This window comes from Lissotriton vulgaris, chromosome 1_1 (genome assembly GCF_964263255.1).
Source record: "Lissotriton vulgaris chromosome 1_1, aLisVul1.2, whole genome shotgun sequence".
Classification (NCBI taxonomy): Eukaryota; Metazoa; Chordata; class Amphibia; order Caudata; family Salamandridae; genus Lissotriton; species Lissotriton vulgaris.
Window position 1 is genome coordinate 1917567002 of NC_141685.1, and position 17068 is coordinate 1917584069.

At 40.3% G+C, this 17068-nt stretch overlaps 1 protein-coding gene across 1 annotated transcript in view; it reads left to right on the forward strand.

Moving 5' to 3' along the window:
• Window positions 1-1237: 1237 nt before the first annotated feature.
• The window catches only part of LOC147751388 (opsin-VA-like), a 248044-nt gene continuing 232213 nt past the window's right edge, over window positions 1238-17068 (forward strand). The window contains exon 1 of the mRNA XM_086938392.1: window positions 1238-1669. Within this exon, the coding sequence (XP_086794518.1) occupies window positions 1342-1669 (328 nt within the window). The 5' untranslated portion in view covers window positions 1238-1341. The remainder of the gene's footprint in view (window positions 1670-17068) is intronic.

Below are 17068 nucleotides of genomic sequence, written 5' to 3' on the forward strand. Positions count from 1 at the left end.
TTTAGAAGTGCACTTTGTGAATTGGAATGGACTTACTCTTTTGTGAGTGGTTAGATTTCCCTTCCTAAACACCTCCCTGATGCTCCCTTAACCCCTCTTTACCCTCCCTATCCACTGCCCTTTAGGAGTAAGTAATCACCATTTTCCAGCCACTCCCTTCTGTCCCTCGCCCATATAAAAGAACCGCCACTGGCTATGCAGGACGTGTGAGGAAGGTGAGGTGGGGGAATGTGAGGAGCCAGATGCTGCGGGTCTACAGTGTGGACAGGACTGTTCGACAGTGGAAACATCGATGGCAGGATTGTGTTGGCCGTGAGGGTGACATGTTGGACCACCTTGGATTCCTCTTTGGCCAACAAGGTGGTAAGTACAACTTCAAAATAGTTGAAAGAACACTTTTGCTACTAATTAGAAGTGCTGTCTGTAACACAATGTGGTATATGTACAGGTATTTTGTGGAGTGAGGTCTTGCAAAAGGGACGCATTGCTGGAGTGTGTCACAAAAGTGACGCAACTCCAGCAATGTGTACTTTTACATGGGCAAGTCCCATGTTGTTAGTGCCTGCGTCAGTCTTACGCCGGCCATGACCCTTTCTTGCGTCAAAACGCCCCCCCTCCCTTGCATACATTATACCTGGCGCAGGTATAATGTGGCGCAGGGGTTTACAAAGTGACGCATCTACCTAGATGCGTCACTTTGTAAATATGGTGCAACAATGCGCATTTTTTACGCCACTGGTGCGTCACAAAAAGTGGCGCACCGGCGGCGTAAAAGTGACGCACAGCCTCATAAATGAGGCCCCATGTTTTCTGCAATAAGTGCAATTATCCGCTACGCACTCACATCCTTCCTTCTAAGGCCTTGTTAAAATAAACATCGATGGAATCCTCACACGCAGGCTCGACAACATTAGTTCAAAGATTGTGAAAGCCCTTTCCTAGAGAAACCCTATTCCGTGAGTTCACTGGGAGGACAATTAAAAGCCAATTAGGCTTGATACTAATGCAATATAACATATGATGCACGGTAAACGACATGTATGGTGCCATACATGCTAATGCATCTGGGTTGCAACCAGTCATGCATCTTGATTCTGCAGTTTTAGAGCTAATCCTGTTAGGATACTTGGAAGTGAACCAAGCTAGATAAAATCACTAAACCTAGCTCCCAGGACCATCTGCTGCTCTAATCCTAAAAGCAATTTAAATTATCTGCCACTTCGGCCATATTGCACAAATGAAAATTAAGCCAATGCGCAGCCACCGCCCATTTATAAAGCACGCAGACTGATTATTATACAGAACCAGGAAAGGTATCATTCAGAACTGCAGCAGGTCACCATGGAGAATCGCACTGCTGCTTCACCCCTGCACGAGGACTTTACTCTGCCACTCGAGCTCCTCTCAAGGCCAGGCTACAGCATTTTAGCATTTTTGATGTTTCTTAGCGCTATCTTTTCAATATTTAACAATGTTTTAGTCATCGTTGTGACCATGAAAAATCCACTACTTCGGAATCCGATCAATATTTTCATTTTAAACTTGTCCATTTCGGATCTTATGATTGGGATCTGGGGCACCTCCGTTTCCATAGCCACAAATTACCACGGCTACTTCTACCTAGGAGAAAAGTTCTGTGTCTTCCAAGGCTTTGCCGTCAACTACTTTGGTAAGCTGTAATGCCACTAAGAAACTATATGGGGAACGTGCAACGGGCATAGGTATACAATTATCCAGTTTGCAAATTCATATGCAATATTCATTTACTCCGTTTCCTACAGAATGTCTTTTTTGCCCTTGTGCATTTTTTTAGTTAGTTATTTTCTTCAGTTACTTACTGTGTGTGCAATTTGCAGATATACGCATTGTGGAATTGTGCAATTGTTCTAGTCTCTTAATAATTCATGCGTAGCTCTGATTGTAATGGTTATGTATAGCTCGTTTGAGACTATCGTGCTAAATATTTTTCTGTGAAGGTGGGATAGAACAATTTCATGTACAACTCCAGTCCAAAATATTAAAACAGTCAAAAATAGTAGGGAAAGATTTCATTTGGTGAATTTCGTGGAAACAAGTGATTGTAAATGACAAACCCTTTACCCACCTAATATATTGATAAATGCCTGCTCGTGTATGAGAAATGTGGACTGTCTTTAGTAAACATTTATGAACCCAGAGGATTGTATACTCTGAAACCCGAAGTCCAACTTATATGTGATGGTATTTAATAAGAATAATGGATATTGCTTAAGGATTTGGCGAATCCTTATTTTTATTGAATTGTGTTGCATTTTCCCGTGTTCTCTCTTGTTTTTAAATTTTTGTGGAAGTATTGATGTTTTTTGTTTGGTTTTGATCCAGTTTTTTTTAACAGTACTTTGCAAATAGAAAATAAGTTGCTCCTTGGTATTGGTTGGGTTTTCATACAGTTGGCACCTTGTGCTATAGATATAAGTTGTGAAATACATTATGAGGTTTTTTGAGAACTTTTCAGTAGTAGAAGCTGTTTATGTTCAATGAAATCATCCTGAGCAACTAATATTATTAGTGTTGTTACACTTACCATCTCAAACAAGATTAAATTAGTGGCCAATTTATGCAACATTATCATTAGTGATCACCTCAGCGTAGTGATGTGAAAAAGGCTTTGTGAATTTGGAATGTCTCTATATGGATAATAACAGCCATGGGTGCAATGCTCCTTCCACCAAAGCAATAATTTTAGTAATACTTCTCCCGTACAACAAGTTGGAGAGCTTCCAGTAGTTCACAAACTACAGGCTATACAAAGGGAGCCTGAAATAGAGCCTAGTGTGCAATGCACCCTCTTAGGATGTAAGATGTTTCTTCAGCGGTAAAGTGAACTATGTTTTTTTTGTGCTTTTTTCTCTGAAGAACCCCTTGGTACGTTTGTAGACACAATGAGTGTCACGCAAATCAGATCTCCTCCTCAGCCTTTCACAAATTACGGCTCATAAAAAAAATCTTGCCTTTCCTACCTGAGAACGCCGGAAAAACCTTGGTTAGTTCCCTGGTCTTGTCTACTTTAGACTACTGTAACGCTTTGTTTCTGGGTGCCCAAGAGAAGGTGCTACAAAAAAATGCAAATTATTCAGAATGCTGCCGCCAGGCTTCTTGGGCGCATTCCAAAACACCAATCAGTGTCAGCAACCATAAGACAGCTGCACTGGTTGCCGGTAAGAAAGAGAATCAAATTCAAGTCCCTCTGCTTAGTATATAAAGCTCTACATAATGTCGGACCTGCTTTCTTCATTCAAAACCTCATTCCCTACCGTCCCTCTAGAACGTTACGTTCATCCAGCTTACATGAACTGCTGGTACCACGCACCAAATCTGTCGCGTGGGGTGACAGAAGATTCCTTGTAGCCGCACCGAAACTCTGGAACACCCTTCCACACGCAATTAAAACGAGTACCTCCCTCTGGTCTTTTCGCAAACAACTTAAGACCTGGCTTTTTAATCAATAAACCTTAGTTCCCCTTGCTGGTTAAACACTGCAGAGACCTCAGCGCCGAGATGCCCTAGGGCCTTCGTTCGCGCTTTATAAATGTTTTAATAAATAAATATAAATAAATACAAGAGAGTTTGTTATATGCAGAAGCAGCAAAAAGACTGGCCTTATTTATTTTATTTTTCATATACATTTGTCTTCTAAGGATTAGTATTGTATACATTTTTATTTGCATTCAAACATTTCCTTAGAAATTGAACATGGGTTACACTTTCTAAATAAAGAATCAGAGTCTGGCAATGATGATACCATAGAGGTTTTGTACAGGTCTGTCTAGGGGCATATAGTTGAGTATTTTGTAATGTGGTTGGACCGATCAAGTACTCTGTGATGGTAGTATAGGACCATATCACATATGATACTCTGGGTGCAGAGTATTCTATATCTCAGTCTTCGGGGGGAATCATTAACTAGCTCCTGCCTCTAGTAATATGGAGAGAAATGAGAAGCTATCATCTACATCATAAACAAATCATTAAAGTCTTTAAATTCAGTCAATAAATAGAGTTAATGTAAGTTAAAGGGTTTTATTTTCAAAGCTTTTAGTCTCATTTATTATTTATTATGCATTAATCTTTAGATTTCAGCATTAAAAGTTAATATAGTCCATTACTCAATATTTAGTTATAAAATCGAGCAAAGTATTCTTTAAAATCACAGTCAAGATAGTAGTGGTACAACAAGCATGTTGCATAAAGTAAACTCCCTATTATAAATAAACCGGAATAATGAGAGAATGTGTGTCGGTTCAGAAACCCAATGTAGAGTTCTGATGAGAGAAAGACCATGCACAAACATACAGTCTTTGTGTATCGGACTGGAAATTATTCACAGTCATGAATCAGCAGACAAATATAATTAGTCTAAATAGCCTCTCATGTAGAAAAGTCTAGCAAATGAGAGACAAGTCTCCAGCCAGAATGTCGGGGAAGGAAATCTGGAATCCAGCTAGTTGCTCTTGGAACAAGCACTAAAATAAAGACACAAATACTATGGGGTCCATTATGATGTCGGGCGGATTGCCTCCGCCAGGCTGGCGGTAGCCACCACCGGCCTAGTGGAGGCAATCCGCCCGACATCCATTGCCAAATTTCCCCCGCCATATTTGGATGGCGGGGGTGACCGCTGCGGTGAAAAACACCGCCCGCCTGTTTTCCGCCCCGGTCACCTTGCGGCCGGGGCGGAATATGTTTAATATGGTGGCTGTGTCTGTTAGACACCTCAAGCCATATTACAATGGGCATTCTGTCAAGCCACGGAAAGGCAGGCGGTCTTTGGTTTGGGGGCCCCCTGCGGACCCCTCCGATGATGGCCGAGGTGTTCTGTGCAATGGGGGGGTACCTGTGGTACCCCCCCGCATTTGCATACACCAAGCAGCAGGCACTTCGGGGTGCCTGCCACTTCGTGTCTGCAAATGCGTGCATTTGCTTTTCAGATTGTGGCGAGCGGTGCAGTGAGCACCGCCCGCCACAATGTTAACATGAGGATTGCGCCCGCCACTGTGGCGGGCGCATCCTAATGCACATTTCGGGACCCACACACATCAGGCGGGCGGTCCCGTATCCCAATAGGGTGGTGGGCGGGCGAAGCCCACCCGCCATCCTAATGTGCCCCTCAGTTGCAACTTTATTTTATTTCGTCTTCTTTATCCTCCAATAGAATATCAGCAAACTCTTGGGAATAAACAAACTACCAGTTTTCTCATCTGAGCATAATAGACTTTCAGACATTTGTCATTGAAAGGTTATAATGTTGTTTTCTCTTGATCCAAAACTTCTTACCAAGAATCATCTTTCGCTTTGTTTCCTCATGGTGGGAACATTACTATCAGTTGTCTAATATAAAAAAAACAAGTGCCTATTTACTAGCTAACAGTAGGCTTCTAAAGCTGTAACATCTGCAGCAAAGAGATGAAAAACCTCTTGCACAAATAACTATTCAATGTGAAAAACAGGCCTTTCAGCATTATTGTATTATTTTTCCATTTAACATGGCATTGACAGTTAGGCTAACTTAATTCAACACTTTATTCACGTGCAGGCCTACAACGTTTAAATATAGTTGCCTATTAAAAATGTTTCATTTAGCATATGTTGTATTTAAATGTTAACTTGTGCTCATTATTAATTGGAGTGTTTTAACAGCTGATAGAATTCACTGCAGCAAAATCCTTGAGGTATTTTTTTATCTCATATTTACAGTATTATTTGGGGCAGTTAACATGAAGTGTATTTCAACTAGGTAAAACAGTAATTTAATAATGGGCTAAACCCTTTGGTACAAGACAATAAAACTTCTTAACTTTGTTTTAAGAAATGTACAGATTTAGATAAAATATCATTTGCGTTGTTAAAAAAGTATGTCTGTTAAAGAGAGGGACTATTGAAGTTGTTCTCTATGAGGTGCATCTACCAATTCAAACTTCTCACTTACAAATACAAAGCCGTTTACAGGACCAGAATACCTGAGCAGCCGCATACACTTTCACCAACCCACCAGACACCTACGCTCTGCCTCACTTTCACTCTTGCACATTCCCGCATCCACAAAGCTTATTCTTCTACATTGCGCCAAATACATGGAACAACCTCCCATAACAAATCAGAGCCCCCTCCTCACTTCTTGAGTTCAGCAAGAGGATGAAGACCTGGCTCTTTCTCTAAGCACCCTGGGACCTCAAGCCTACACACCTGCCAAGCCCCTGGATACCCTCTCGGGTGATTAGTGTGCTATACGAATCAATATAACATAACATAACAATGGGCACTAAATTAGAATGATCAGGTCTTGTTTCACTTTTACCAAGTGAACATTGATTAAATCACAAACAAGTGTAAAGCTGTGCAGAGTGGTTTGAGGTTATCATTATGATTTCACACAAACCTCTGAAATATTTACTATATTTCACTGGGGGGGTGCAAAACAGTTTCCATATTTCATGACTACCTGTGACATATTTTATACTACTGCATTTATGCATGTATATTTTACACAGTTGAGATAGCAAAAGAGGCTGTATAATCAAGTTTAATATTCAGTTTCCACTGAAAAGCTCCAAGATGCTGCCTTTAAAGGAAGCACGCCATTGAGGCAATGAAATTGACACAATGAAACTAAAAGCTAAAACTGACATAATTGAAGCCTACAGGGCCAGCTCCTGTGGCACTCAAGACTAAAAAGTATCCTCTACGTTCAGGTTCTGAAACATCATTCTTGCTTTTGATTTTATTTGTCATTTCTCAGTGACTTAACACGGACCGTCTGTAAATTCAAACCAACTTCCATTACTGATCTCATAACGGAAGTAAGGGAGGTCAGGCTAAAATTGGAGAAAATCTGGTTTAAATCACACAGAGAGGACAAAACAATTAAAAACAAGATGGATGTTCCAAACCTAAGGGATGCTGAACTGAATGAACAGCTCATCAAACATGAGATGATATCTGGACCCATATTACCCAACACACTCACTGTATATGAGAGGAAGCTCAAACAGCTGCTGAATCAGGGTCTGCCAATGCCACAGGCAAGGCAGAATGGGAACAGAGATATTGAGATATGGAATTCAGCTAGAGAAGAGGAAGATATTGTTTGAGGTAGAGTTTTGATTTTTTGAAACAATGAATGAACTTAACAATATACCGATGGACTGGAATATATATTTACCTTGAAAAAGTGGTCTTTTACCTCAAAATGTGTGTTTAGACTGTCTGGTGTCTATGATAAACTGAATCTTGATAAATTGAATGAGAAGTAAATACTGGAGTAAAACATCTTTGATTTCAATTCTGAAATATATTTATTCGAGTCACCTCCCTTTAACTTTGGTCACCTGTAGGAGGTTGAGCATTGGACACCCATGCCTCAATTCTACAGCCACTAAAGGCCATGCCCAAACAGGGTTGGTCCGCGCCCATTCCCAGTGCACTCTGTCAAAAGTCTTGTGAAGCATTGCTTGGTCAATCACAACAGAATAGGCACACAGGAGAATGTGCATGTTCCCTAAAACTATACCTGGACCTGGGAAAAGTCCTAACTTCTGTTGGAAGCGAACTCACTCAAGAACTTAATTACTCCTGAATCATGCTGCACCCAGGGATGGGACCTTCTCTTTATAAATCAAATTGTTAGCCTCTTGCTTGTCTGCTTCAGGAACATAAAAATAAGAATGACTCCTGGCTCGAAAAGCGTTCAGCTGACTTGCAGGAGACCTTATGCATAGAAGCCTGTCCTTCAGAACTAGGTACTGGCCAGAAGCAACTGTCCTAGCAGCTGGTGAAAAGTGGTACTTTTCACCTCCAGAGGACTGGAACAAGATTCTGATGCTTGTCAAGGGAGGTCACAAACAATGTGGACAAGAAAGCTAAGTTTGTCCGACTGAAAGTTATTGGCTATGATTACACTGAAATTGGGTTCAGCGCATCCTCAAAGTTAAGGTATCACGTTTGTGGACCACTGCCTGGTTACAGCTTCCAGTATTGCCATGGGGAGGGGTTTGAGAACCAAAAAATGACAAAGTCCAAAGATAAAACCTTGGACTGTGGCAAGGTGGAAAATCTGACCAGTGAAGAACCCTAGGAGCCAGATCTATCCCACTCCAAACCTTTAGTTCCAACACCAACAGCTTGAGTATGAGTTCAACGATAATGTATCCAACTTCAAAGGCCCCACACTGACCAAGGCCTTGGACCTTGCCATGCTGGAAGATTTTTTACTCCACTCCATTGCAGTCAGCGTAAACAGATTCCGGTCACCTGTGAACTGTTGTTTTTCCACTGTGCTTTACTTTTCCAGGTGCTTTTTAACTTTCATATCCCAAATTCCGATTTTCCAGTTTTAATTGTCTTGGAGGCATTTTGCTCATTAAAATGGTCTCTATTTTTTAAATTTGTAAGGGAATTGTATTTTGTTGTTTTCTTGAGTTAGAGGTTGTAGGTACACGTGAAAAATAAACTATACTATATGATGAGAGAAAAAGAAAAGAGATTCCACCTAGGATATGTCTAGTTGAATTCATGCTAAATTTTAATATTGAAGGTTTGAGATAAATTTTATTTTTTACAACATACCTGAGGTTTGGTGTATCACATAATATAATTAGATTGGAACTCAATATAAACAATGATGCCTCCAATTTATACATTTGTCATAAGATAAACGAAAAATATTCACTATTCAGAATATTATTGTTGACAATATTATATTAGAGCTATGATGATTTAAAATCCTGTTTAAAACTTGAAATCAGTTGAGTGCATAACAGCATGGAAAAACTTGTCAAATTGGGACATTTTGGCTTTATACAGTGAGCTAGACTTTAAGGTCAGATGTAAGCACTCATGAAAAGTACTACTGAAGGGGCTGTACATTGTAAGTGAAATGTTTAACAGATGTCATTCTCGATTTTATATCTGAATTATTGTGGTGTTTTTACTTCCATTGTGCAAAACTATCCTCATAACCAGTATATTTAATCCAAGAAATAATAGTAGCCACTTCTAAGCAAATAACAATCTACAGATTGATAAACTCAAGGTGAACAAAATATATAGTTACATAACTTAGTATTAACAAGAAAGTTCGAAATATTGAACATTACATCGAATACATTGAAGTTTTATTTGAAGAAGAGCAAGAAGGTTACTAGCTATAATTGTGTACAGTTCAACATTGAACCAATTTAGTGCACAGATATTTATAAATTGGTTCACTGATGGAATACCAACAGACAAAATATCCCTTTACAGAAATATTGTGACCAAAATATCAATGTAAAAAATATCAACATCCTATACTTATAGTGGTAAGTAAAAAAATATCAAAAAGAAAATATGTATGTCATTAATATGGCTGTAGTACATATTGCTTCTTGATTATATATAGAAAAAATAATAAATATTAAATAGTAACATAAATTAATATGTATATTAATATATTTTGTAACAAATATAACAAGTTAACTTAATTTAAAAAAAGTTACAAAAATATATAATAATCCATACTAATATAATAAAGAGAGAGCCCAAACCTTTGATGCGGGTAATCTCAGGAACCACAGCACCAATCACAACACCCAATACAGCGTTGGAAAGGGAAGTTGCAGCAGAAGGACATAGGCTATGCAGACGCCCACCATATACATTTAAAAGGTAAAAGAACCGTGCCAGCAAAGTAGTCCCTTGTGGGCGTATCTGCGTTGTGCTCTGGGCGTGACAAACGCTGGGGGCGTGTGGTACGTTCCGCCCTTCATGCCATGTCTCATATCGTGTGCTAATCCCACCCTGCTCCCTTTAAATACCCCTGCACCCCATAATCATAACCCACCCTTACTCCTTAAAATACCCCAACACCCTTAAACACTAACCCATCTTAACCCTATAAATATACCCTGTACCCCAAAACCCAAACCTGTCCCTAAACCCTAAAAAAAACCTGTACCCCAAAACCCAAATCTAGCCCTGAACCCTAAAAATGTTCGTTATCCCAAAACCCAAACTCAGCCCTGAACCCTAATAATACCACTGTACCCCAAAACATAAACATACCCCTGAACCCTAAAATACCCCTGAACCCCAAAACCCAACCTAGCCCTGAACCCTTAAAATACCCCTGTACCTCAAAACTCAAACCTACCCCTCAACCCTAAAAATACCCCTGTACCCCAAAACCCAAACCTAGCCCTGAACGCTAAAAAAAAACCCTGTACCCAAAAACCCAAACCTACCCCTGAATCCTAAAATAACCCTGTACCCCAAAACCCAAACCTAGCTCTGAACCCTAAAAATACCCCTGTATCCCAAAACCCAAACCTAGCCCTGAACCCTTAAAATACCCATGTACCCCAAAACCCAAACCTATCCCTGAACCCTAAAAATACCCCTATACCCCAAAACCCATACCTATCCCTAAACCCTAAAACTACCCCTGTACCCTATAACCCAACACTATATCTGTACCCTTAAAATACCCAAACACCCCAAAACATATACCTCAGTACCCCAAAACATATACCCCTATACCCATACTTACCTTATCCAAACATTAAATAAAACATGCTTTTACCATTCATGCATTTACAACGAATTTCGTTGTAAATGTATGCGTGGTAAAAGCATATAAAATGTAATGCCATGCCTTATAATGGCATTGCAGAGTCATGGTACTTTCGTAATGAAAGTATGCGGAGTGATGGTATGTGGAAAGAAAGTTGCGGAATAATAAGTGTTTACCCTCCCTCGGTAAGTACATTGGTGGCACGGCGGCCCACATCTCCAGCAACATACTCATATTTTTTCACCACCCATTTGAAAAATGCACAGGTCTCTCTCATTGATGGCCAGCACTGACATACACTTTTAGACACAAATCCTGCCACAAGTTCTAGAATTGCGAACTTTAGAGCTGGGGAGCTACATTCAAATCTCGGCATCAGCTCAACATCCTGTGATTCCAGGCAAATCGCTTTGTCTCCCTGTGCCTACCACAAATGAATGTGGTCTTCTGTAATGTAAATTGTGCTCATGCCATGTTGTCGAGTTCGCGCTATATAATATTGCAAGGAAAAATAAAGTAGGGAAACTCGAGTTCACACACTACTGAACGCACACTCTTAAGTGCATCAGCAGTGCACTGTGAATCGGAGCGTTTCACAGGCCTGTCACAGATAAGAAATGCTATCAAAACGAAATACTGCAAAACAATATACTACTGGCCGGCAGCAATTCATACCCGGACAACGTCGGGACGGGCTGCTAGTTAATATATACATTTACGTATATCTACTTAAAAGCTAATTGAAAAACTAATATTTTTAATTTCTTTTATCATTTCAACATTTTTAAATAATATAAAAATTTAACAAAAAAAATATACATACATATACCATTAACATTAATGGCCTTATTACAATATTGGTCGTAAAGACCCTCCAACCGATGCGGCCATGGATACATTCCACCCGACTAGTTCTCGCTGTCTCGGACCACCGTATTATGATGTATACAAGGCAAACCTCTGACCGCTTCAGTTGGAGACGATTTCGACCTGACTGCGTCGGTCAGAAATGAGTCCAATCTGACAGCGTTGGTCAGAAAGGCTGTCCCCTAGAGATTCTGATTACAAACATGCATTGGTTGTCCTGCCGAGCAGATGATGATGCATCCGACACAGTTGCGCACCCATAGTAGTTTGTGTGCTACATGGCAAGTGAAAAATAGAAAAACTCAGGCCAAATAGCTCAACAACAAGCATAGTCAATGCCCAAAAAAACACAGCACATATCAATTTAAAAAGTAGACATGCCCACCAATCCACCTATAAAAAAAATCCCAGACCATGATCCTTTGTCAACACAATATTGCTGAGAGAAGTAGGGTGCTCTTTCTTCAGATATTGCTGTCTGCCCTGGACACACTACCTACACATATTACTTTTTTGGTTTAGATTCCTTTCTTAGACTTCCCTTCTTATTAATATTCACCTTCACACTCACACTCACCATGTCAAAGAAGAAGCAGACACATTTTACTGATGAGGAGTTAACAGCGCCTGTTAATTAAATCCTCAGAGTAGAGCCACATTTATTCAGGACCCTAGTCCAAAAGACCCCTAGGAGACAGAAAACACAAATGTGGGACAGGATAGTCAGCAATGTAAAGGCAGTAGCCCCCATTCTGCACACAATGGATGATATGAAAAAAGAGATGGTATGACGTCAGGAAGAAAATCAAATGCTTGGCCAGCAAAAAATACCTGACTGCAGAGCAGACTGCTGGTGGCACTCCTGTACCACTGGTGTACTTTACTTCCTGGGAGAAGGTGCATGCCATCAATTTGCCAGAGAGCATATTTGGAATACCTGATGGAATAGAGTCTGGTGAGTATGAACGCTACATAACAAACATGTTATCAATCACACTTCTGCAGACATCTTTGTAATGGTTCCAGTTAGCTACATAAATGTTTTTGGATTAAAACAAACTTATAGTCAAAGATCTTGAGATGTGTATGTAATACAGATAACCTGGATACCTGCAATGAAGGTGAAAAGTCTCAAAAGTACTGCCATGTACACATTTGTCCCAAACTCGCAGCAAGGGCTTGTGCTACACACACCATGCACCTGTGCCAGCCATCTTGCCAGTACATTTCCACTCACTGTCAGAAAAGTATAGTTCCAGGGGTGCTGTTTGGGCTGGGTGGGAGAAGGAATATTTGCAATGGCAACATCTTCCATCAGGCCCTGCCCTACACACACCTTCCCACTCAGCCCAAGCAGGCCATCAGGAAGAGTGGTGTCCTGACAATGAGGGGAAGTGTAATTGCAAGATAGCTGACACCGGTGCCTTGTGTCTGACTTGACCACGACTCCCATCAAGGCCTTGTGCTCCAAACACCATGCATCATTTTCACCAGTGTCAGCCATCTTGTTAGTACATTTCCACTCACTGTCAGGAAAGCATAGTTTCCAATGGCCTGGGTGGGAAGGTGTGTGTAGGACAGGGCCTGATGGGAGTTGTAGTAATAGCAAACACTCCTCCTGCCACCCAAATTTTGCACAACAAGCTAGATATAGACAGAGAATCAGACACATTGTAGTCCACAGTACATATTCACAGGAAGTCAATTGTATAAACAATCATCACTAGATGCCAGCTGAGTCAACAATAATTGTTAGTCAACTATTTAATCATGTTCAAATTTAGATTATAACTTGTTTGGACATGTGATAACAGACAATGAACACATCAATGTGGAACACATTTTTTACTGTCCAGATACAGCCTGGTACCTGAACACAAACTGCATAAATAACACACAGCAGTGAAAAGCACTAATAACAAAACTACTAGACTATTATGTCAGAAGGAAGTGTGCACCAGGTATTTCATCAATATGTCCATGTCCATATTGGTGTCTGTCACAGTAATATTTGTCTGGTGATGTCACAACTCAGTAAGTCCACTCTGTAGATGACATAGCAAAGTACTCCAGAAAAAAATCATTAAAAACAGAGTTTAGCATTTGCAAATAATGTCTAAATACTGCTGGGAGCGCACAATTTAAAAAGTCCAGAGAGGCAAAAGGTATGTGAAAATAACTCTTCTTTTTTCAATCAAGTTCTTTTGGATAAAAATTCAATTGCATCAAAAGATCAGCAAACACGTTTCTTTCCCACACTGGGAGCTTCCTTAGGGCTGAAAACAAACATATACATATACATAAATAGTATGTTTAAAAAGCAACATAAACAATGTGCAATTATCAGTACAAAGACACAAGAACAGCACCACACAGGAAAAACACAAAACAAACATCACAATCAAGTATACTTTTACATAGGAAAGAATGGTAAATTCTTATCAAGACTAAACCATGCATGGGGCATCTGTCTTTGATCACTGGCACTGTCAGACCAGTGGCTCTCAAGACCCTAAACACCTTCCCGACTGCAATCCCGAGAGGAAGAACAGGTCGAGAGAGATAGATGGATAGCCAGAGGCAACATTGATGATCATATAGGTCCCTATGAGATAATACACAACGGGACACAACAACTAACTGTGTTCCCATACTCGGGGAGGAGAGAGGGAAGTCTTTCTAAGATTGATTTAACAGAGGGGAGCTGATCTAGATGGGTATATACCCTGTCTGAGTAGCAGCATCCTTAATGAAAATGTCTTCCTTAATGCCATATTCAATACATTGCTACGTATTGTAATGTTTCCGTCATACCAGATTGCCCATAATCTATAAGTAAGATATCAGGCAGCTTACCAAAATAAAAAAATGAGACTTCAATCGGTCTGAACCGTTACAAGCAATATCCAGATGCTTGGATTAGAAGTGTAGTAGACGGTGATAACGTCAAAAGAGGTAGAGACCAAATTAGTTCCAACAGTCCTACAGAATTATTTAAAACAGAATCAAAGAAAAAACAAACAACATGAGGGTACATCGAAATTGGTTGGCTACACAACACTGAACACACGCTAGACTTCACAGTTAATATACACAAACATACCTATATATCATGTGCCATCAAGTCGTATTCCTGAGGCACATATTTGCGAAGCAAAGATTCTGTGATCACTGGTTCCAAACCTATGGACAGGGAGGGGAGAGTAAAAAATAACATACATCTAAATAGCCGACTAATTAGGAGTAAAAGGTCAATGATATTTTCAAAGTAAGTTCCCTTACATGGGACGGCTAGTACATGTTAATATAGCATAAATTCCAGACCAGCCCCCCCCCCTTTTATGTTGAATTCAAAGTAATAGCTAGTCTCAACTCATCATCTATATCTAGTTGAGACAAGTAATGTGCGTAGAGTTTACAAGAACGACCCACCTCAAAATATAGCTATGAACTTCACGGGCAGAGATTCACCCTCGGGTGGAATATACAAACTCCAAGGTAGAATCAGCTTCGGAGAATTCACATGAAGAATCCCAAAGTAGTTCTGTATATACGATGGGGTAAAGGCAGCTTAGGAGACAGGCAGCTAGAACTGGTCAAAAACTGAATATTAACGCCCAACATGCCCCATATAGATAAAAGCCATACACACAATCATTAGGAGTTAAATCGATCAAACTAGATAAGCAAAAGTATTACTTCAGACTAAGCACAGACATGAACCTGGTGGTTTCGGGTGGCAGTGGCCATACCTAGTCAGTGGTACAAAGAGTATATGTATGTACGGATAATTGTAGCAGGCACGGCGTGGTATATTCCCGCTCTCAATCCACGGGAGGGGTAAAGTATCAGAGACGTAATGTCTCACCTCGTCCAACAATCCAGACCTGTTTAGAAAATAGAACCCCAATCATAAAAGAAGTTACCAGATGTATGGCAGCGAACAGATGACCACCCCAGAACATAGTGAAATAACACTTAGATCCGCAGGATGTAAGCCCCAGAGCCTTACTCAATGCCAGATTGATGACTTCTTTTATGCAGAACAAATACATATGCATTCCCGATGTTGATCCACGGGAAAAGAGGATACTTAACAGGTACTTGATTTTTTTAAATTCCTCCATCAGCCCAAGCCTATTAAGAATATAGCTGAATTCGGTAAAATGTTTGCATGCTGTCCAGCAATGAATAAATGTAACCACAAGGGCCCAGTGAACAGCATTAGACACCGCAAACTACAACTCCCAGAATCCTCCATAAGGGGGTTGTACCATTAAAAATCACTTTATTTCCAATGAATGGACCCCCGACTGCCCCTAAGATCTGACCCGACCCCAATAGATTTAGGCAGAACCAAATGCCAACTTCCAAAGAACCTCCTTATGTCAACATGCTACATTACGAAGGGAGCTTTTGTTAGTCCAAAAAAGACGAACCCAAATGAGCAGTCAATTAAATGGTAAGATTATTACAAAACAGCAAACCCCAAAAAGTACTCACAGAAATCATAAGGCGCAGCGCAGCGTGGCGTGTAGGACCCGTGCACATAGACGGGCCATCTTCCAACTTCTTTTTAAATACCCAGGTGTGCCGCCAATTAGCTGCTCCGTCCAATCACCGACGGATGCCTGTAAAAGCCCATAATTATCGCCGAAAGTCGATTGTGATTTAAAAGACTTGCTTTACCTACTCCGTGCCACCATTTTGACGTGTCAAGGGTACAAGAGTATAGACTGAGACGCACATGCGGGAGATGAAAGAAGAACGCATAAGGCATAAAAATATCACCAAAATAAGAGTTAGTGTTTAGTCGGCAGAACGGCTGATGATGTTAGTATTGAGCGGGTTTCAAACCTGACATGTTTGAGATACTTTTCCACGTAACGATAATCCAATATTTATGATAATTTAAAAAAAATCTTGAGGTTGGAGAGTTCAGATATATAATACAGAAAGCAAAAATATTAGTCTGTTGAAAGAAAGGCGATAATTGTCATGGCAGTAGTTCGCTAACGGCGCATCCGCCGAACGTACGTTTCATAACCGGATAAGTAGTTGCCATGGCTGTGCCTAGTTTATTGCACATGCCTTCAACTGGGACAGTAATCAAAGAACGCTTTAAGCTCTGTCAAATGAAAAGAGGGTCGGTGTAGGTAAGATCCCTTCAGGAGACATAAACGGACAAACAGGAAAGGGCTACACAGGCACAATTCCTCTAATATCCCCGTGTATAATCATCTGCTATCTCAACAACTGTGGTCATACAAGATTTATAGAGCACTTGTTAGGTATAATAGCCTAGTAACCTAATAAGAGGGGGGCATAAAGCACAATAGGTAGTTCGAAATAAGAATAGAGATGGAATAAAATAGGGAAGTAACAGTGAGTCTGAATTTTAACAACAAAGGGGGAAGTTTCTAAGTAGGAAAAAGCTAACAGCATCTATGGATACATCAATAACAGTTGTAAAGAATCCATTGTGTACGCTTCAACAAATTGGCATGATAGTATATAAAGGGGAATATTCTCTCTCCGCAACTAAAAACCAACCGATCTTAGTAAAGGGACACCTTTAATTAACCAGGATTCCAAATAAATATACAGTTAGTCAGT